This window comes from Tachysurus fulvidraco, chromosome 19, assembly GCF_022655615.1.
Source record: "Tachysurus fulvidraco isolate hzauxx_2018 chromosome 19, HZAU_PFXX_2.0, whole genome shotgun sequence".
In the NCBI taxonomy this organism is placed as follows: Eukaryota; Metazoa; Chordata; class Actinopteri; order Siluriformes; family Bagridae; genus Tachysurus; species Tachysurus fulvidraco.
The window spans coordinates 5,022,791-5,028,790 of NC_062536.1; the positions used below are offsets into that span (position 1 = coordinate 5,022,791).

General features: G+C 38.4%; 1 protein-coding gene across 1 annotated transcript in view; it reads left to right on the top strand.

The window, feature by feature from the left end:
* The window catches only part of LOC113645474 (glutamate receptor ionotropic, kainate 2-like), a 51,113-nt gene extending 45,113 nt beyond the window's left edge, over positions 1-6,000 (top strand). Inside the window, exons 14-17 of the mRNA XM_047804422.1 lie at positions 585-802; positions 1,059-1,284; positions 1,955-2,205; positions 3,106-6,000. Of these exons, the coding sequence (XP_047660378.1) occupies positions 585-802; positions 1,059-1,284; positions 1,955-2,205; positions 3,106-3,270 (860 nt within the window). The 3' untranslated portion in view covers positions 3,271-6,000. The remainder of the gene's footprint in view (positions 1-584; positions 803-1,058; positions 1,285-1,954; positions 2,206-3,105) is intronic.

The window sequence follows — 6,000 nt, forward strand, 5'->3', positions numbered from 1 at the left end:
CATGATAATATTCTGTAGGTAAGTGAAATGCGGATGTCTTTTAAAAGTAAACGATGAGGCCGATGTACAATGTAGTGTAGCGTAGCGTACTTTAGCACAGAAATTTGGAAACTTTTGACACTGCACCGAACCCTAGGTTCTTGTCTGAAGTGGGGTTAACACAGCTTTTTATGAAACTCTGCTCCGAACTACGACTGTCCTGCTCTGTGGTCCCAAAGGTTTACAGATGCAGATATGAAATGATGTCGTGTTACAACATTACGGCTAAAGCATGTGAAATGTCAGCTTATGAAAAGCCAGGATTCATTGTTAACCCCGGGTAAGGTATGAGCAGTGTGAAACCTCAGACGTCAGAATCCCAGGATTGTGTTTAACGAAGTTTTACAATCACTCATTCATGTGAGAAAAGCCGTTTTAATGTAGAATATAAACGGTTCATGATGAACGATTTAGACCTGGATGAAGAAATTGAACCTTCTTACTGGGTTTTTGTTGTTCCGTGTGTCCATTATTTCATCAGTATTTAATCCTTCTCAATCCTGTTCTGCCATTTGTTCCCCTCTCTAACGTACTGTCCTCTACAGGGTCTGAACTGATGCCCAAGGCTTTGTCTACCAGAATAGTTGGAGGAATCTGGTGGTTCTTCACCTTAATCATCATTTCATCATACACAGCAAACCTCGCTGCCTTCCTCACTGTGGAGAGAATGGAGTCTCCTATTGACTCCGCTGATGACCTGGCTAAGCAGACCAAGATCTCCTATGGTGTAGTCGAAGATGGAGCTACCATGACTTTCTTCAAGGTGCTACAGCTAGAATCAAGGACAGAGATCTTTTTTTAGCAGTCCATTTTCATCTGAGTAGCTGTATTAACTCAGCCTATTCAGAATTATGCCCCTTTCAAATTTTAAAACAAATCCATGTCTTGCCAAAAAAAAAATGACCAGAAATTATATAAAGCACGCTATACCTGGTAACAATTTATACACAGTGATTTCGCTATTCGTTTTTTTAAAATGAACGAGCACTAAATATTTTCTTTCCATTCTCCTTACGTAGAAGACAAAGATCTCTACTTATGATAAGATGTGGGAGTTCATGAATAGCAGGAAGCAATCTGTGATGGTAAAGAGTGTAGAAGAGGGCATCCAGCGAGTGCTGACTTCTGACTACGCGTTCCTCATGGAGTCCACAACGATTGAGTTTGTCACTCAGCGCAACTGTAATCTCACCCAGATTGGAGGCCTCATAGATTCCAAGGCTTATGGAGTGGGAACACCTATGGGTAAATACTTCCTGAAGTTTATACTGTGGCTACGAATACTTACTAAGTCCTTAGCTCTGTCTTTGTGTTATGTAGCACCATGATCCTGGAGAAACGTTGTCTCATGTCACTGTGTACTGCAACAGCTATATAATGTATGGATGAAATGACAATAAAAGCTTCTTGACTTGACTACTCCACAGGAGCTGGAAAGATACCAAGATTAATACAGTACAAGTTCTACAAGATGACCACCTACTGAACTAAATACATTTAGCTATATTTACAGATCTGGGTAAAGATAAAAATAGATTATATTGAGATTTAGAGAGTACCTACTGTACTGTAGAATAGGTACAAGCTCTAGAGAAGTTTGGGTCATGTGAACCAATATAATATTACACTGGCCAAACGGATTACATCAGGATTATAAAAAATTGAAATCAACGATTTCTTTTTAATTCATATGAAGTGTATATTCAGTGTAACAGTCCATCATGAAGGTCCTCCCATTTCTGTGACTTATAGTATACTTACTGTAGCTTATCTTGTGCAAATCACTTATATTCACTACAGACCTTCGACATAATTGAGAGACATACTGTACAGTATCTCCAGAAATCTTATCCCGACCGTACCGTACGTACAGATTCTGTAAACGATCAAAAAGTGATATGTTTTGTCCTCATAGGCTCTGCTTACCGGGACAAGATCACTATAGCGATTTTGCAGTTGCAAGAAGAAGGAAAGCTCCACATGATGAAAGAGAAATGGTGGCGAGGAAATGGTTGTCCAGAAGAGGATAGCAAAGAGGCAAGTGCACTGGGAGTGCAAAACATCGGGGGTATCTTCATCGTGCTGGCTGCAGGCTTGGTTCTCTCTGTTTTTGTTGCTGTGGGTGAAGTACTATACAAGTCCAAACAGAATGCACAAATGGAGAAGGTAAGGGTACAGTACATGTTCACAGGGAACACATTCTGATCTTTTGTCATTTTTTTAAGGTAATCAAAATACAAAGAATTGGCAACTTAATGACTAAAGGAAACAACAGGTGACCACCAATTTTGTACAAATGTATTTTATACAATGTACTATTACTGTATGTGGATAGCTAACAATAGCTAATCTAATATCTAAGGCATTTCTCTTAGTCCAGCCCTGTTAAGAGGTTCATTCACCTCTCGGCTAAAGATCGATTTCACTGTTATGACCATTGTGACACTTCTGACGATGACAGCATACCAATTTTTCTTATGTACCTCAGTACTTCTAGTTTTCATTCTCCAGTCAAGAATCAGTCCAGATTCAAGTTGTTGATCTATACTGTATGTGTTAAGAGACGGGACAAAAATCAATGTTTGATTCACTTCCCACTCATTTTGACTGGCCGGCAAATAGACTGAGAGACAATAAATCAGAGTGAGTTTCCAATCATGAGTCTTGCATATTTTATTCACTGTACCACATAAACTAGCACAGTTTATTTTTTTGCTATAATTATATAATACATTAGATTATGAAATATGTCATGGGGGCACGGTGGCTTAGTGGTTAGCACGTTCGCCTCACACCTCCAGTTTCGGGGGTTCGATTACTCCGTACTCCGTAGTGTATGAGTGTGTGTGTGAATGAGAGTGTGTGTGCCCTGCGATGTGTTGGCACTTCGTCCAGGGTGTATCCTGCCTCGATGCCCGATGACGCCTGAGATAGGCACAGGCTCCCCGTGACCCGAGAAGTTCGGATAAGCGGTAGAAAATGAATGAATGAATGAAATATGTCATATGAAGCATTACTTCCAATGTTTTCTTTTGTTTCTGCTCTTCTTCTTTTTATCCTTCCCAGCGATCATTTTGTAGTGCCATGGTGGACGAGCTAACCGTGTCTCTGAAATGCCAGCGGAGACTCAAACAAAAACCTCAGCCTCCCACCATTGTCAAAACTGAGGAAGTGATAAACATGCACACCTTCAATGACAGAAGACTGCCAGGAAAAGAGACCATGGCTTGAGGGTCATCACTTCCCTGCCTCTCTCCCCTCTCAGGGAGGTGTGAGAAAGTGTGGGGCAAGAGAGAGCCTGGGGCAGGAGTCAATTCCACAATGCCTTTGGGTCCACCTGGACCAATCCAGCTCTTGTCCTCAGAGATGTTTCCTGTGGAAATCCAGATACCTGGGCAAAATAGATCTGTAAACCTTTACGGAACTGCATAGCAAATATATCAGCTTAAATCAGTCTCTTGCTATGCCTCACACTGTTAGGAGCATAAGAATGAGATTTTACTACTTGTTCTTACCGTACCAATATCCATTCCTGTAGATGTTCCACATCTCCCTGGATGGAGAGCCTCAGAATTTGAATAATACCATTTTATAATAGTTCCATTTATCAAATTCAGTTTGTGCTATGTCGGTTTTTAACCCTGATTTATGTATAAAAAAAAGAAGACTTTGAAAATGGCTTTAAAAAAATTCACGTCGAATGTGTATGAAAGTTGTTTAGGCAAAGTGGCTTTTTAGCTAAACATACCCTAAGCTACAGTGGCCTCAAACTGCAAGATGCATTAACGAACCAAAAACACAACAGCGTCACCACATGGTGTCTGAGTACCATAAAGATTTTTCCAGACTGTGTTCCAGTTAGTCCAGTGAACATGATTTAATGTAAAGTTTCTTCTGTTATTGTAATAACACTGTAATAACAGGATTAGTAAGGATAGAATTAATTCTTGCTTCTGATTGACCCAGTTTTCTTTAAGTGAGTTTTAACATTCATCTAGAATGTCTTACACCTTCAGGGTTGGGGCTTTGATTTCTGCCTCTGTCGTGTGTGTGTGTGTGTGTGTGTGTGTGTGTGTGTGTGTGTGTGTGTGTGTGTGTGTGTGTGTGTGTAAAGTTTGCATGTTTTCCCTGTGCCTCAGAGATTTCTTTTGGTAATGCAGTTTCCTCCCCTAGTCCAAAAACATGGGCTATTAGTTGATTTGGATTGTGAATGGGTGTGTGAGTGTGTGTGTGTGTGTGTGTTTGTGTGTGTGTGTGTGTGTGTGTGTATGTGCAGTAGTGCTCTGTGATAGAGTGTTATTCCGTCCAAGGTGTTCGCTGCCTTGTGCCCCGAGTCTCTTAGGATAAGCAATGTAGAGGATGGATGGATGGATGGATGGATGGATGGATGGAAGCATCCGTAGGCACATAATTCCTCTTATTGTAAACTTCCACATTTGTTTTTAAACTAATGCAGACTGTAGCCAATCAGTAACAAGCATGTGATGTTTAATAAGGAACTACCGTTTTCGTTTTCAGCTAATTCTGGCCTGTTGTTGGTTTTGCTGTCATGTTTACGAATTTGCGTTTCAGTTTGTCGTGATTTCTGATTTGTTGTCAATGTTTTGGTTTGTTAATATGTTTTGCACTTACAGGGCACCGTACTATGCTATTTTTTTGAGCTACACCTTGTGTCTCTGGTAATCTTCAGACCTGGGAAAAGCTAATAAATAAGTATGTTTTAAGAGATGTCTGGCTGACACAAAAGATTGTAAAACAACAAATGTTGTATGATAGTTGTTGTATGAACTAAACTGACGATTGAAGCTTAAATTTATGTTGCTGTTTATTTTCACTGGCATGAATGGAAACATCATAAAATTTTGAAAGAGTCCAACGATCTGTTCAGAGGAAATTCAACATACGATAACTTTATTATAACCAAAAACTTACGTTCAAATGCATTTTAAAACAATCACTAATTGGCATTACGATATGAAATGAAGTGATTATGGTTTAAAACTCGATTAGATGACAGAAAGTAATTACCAGGTCAGGAACTTTGAGTGCTTACGTCCCATAAAAACTGCACTGCACAGTGGAAACACTGTATTAGGCATAGTGTTGTTAAATTACCAAAATTCTTTTATTAATTAACACTATTATTTTTTTTTGCTAAATACTCAACACTATAGCTATATAGCATAGCAGTAAGATTGGAGAATAACATTATTTTCAGATCCATAACACTGTGTGTATGTACAGTATATTATGATGAAATTGGCTTGGATGAATTATTTGAATACGTCACTAAACCACTCACTGAGATCTTAAGAAGAATAAACATGCGCTTAGTATAACAGACCTGGATTACAAACACTGTAATCATTATTTTTATTTTTTTTATAAAAATATCACTACTTTGCATATAAGAATAACTGTAAGGTTGAGCTAAAAGCCAATCATCGACACATTACACACTGCACCAGCGAAGACCAAGACTTCAAGTCAAGGGTGAGAAAAAAAAAAGTATGAAAATGTTTGAATTAATCAAAGAATAAATAATGATGTAAGATTTTTTCCAACCAGTAGAGCTACAGTACACACATCTCACATTAATACAATAAAACTCAAGTTAAAGTCTGCTGGCTCATAACATTTTGCTCACTAGGTGGTTAAGGGTTTACAAACTATTTTTTTTTTATATCAATTAATAATTACTACAATAATTATTTTGAGCCATTTCCCAATGATGCTATTCTTATAATACAGTATTTTCCTCCTGAGATGGTCCGGCTTTCTTTTTTTAATTTTTTTCCTTTGTTTGCTTTTACCATAGAATTAATTGTAAGATCTACAGTATTCACCTTTTCCCAGAAATATAGCAGATAATGACTGAGTCATTTAAATTCTACTCAGCAAAATGATTTCTATTGTACAGAGTCGTTTGATTTCACATGAAATGCGCGTACACGATTATGA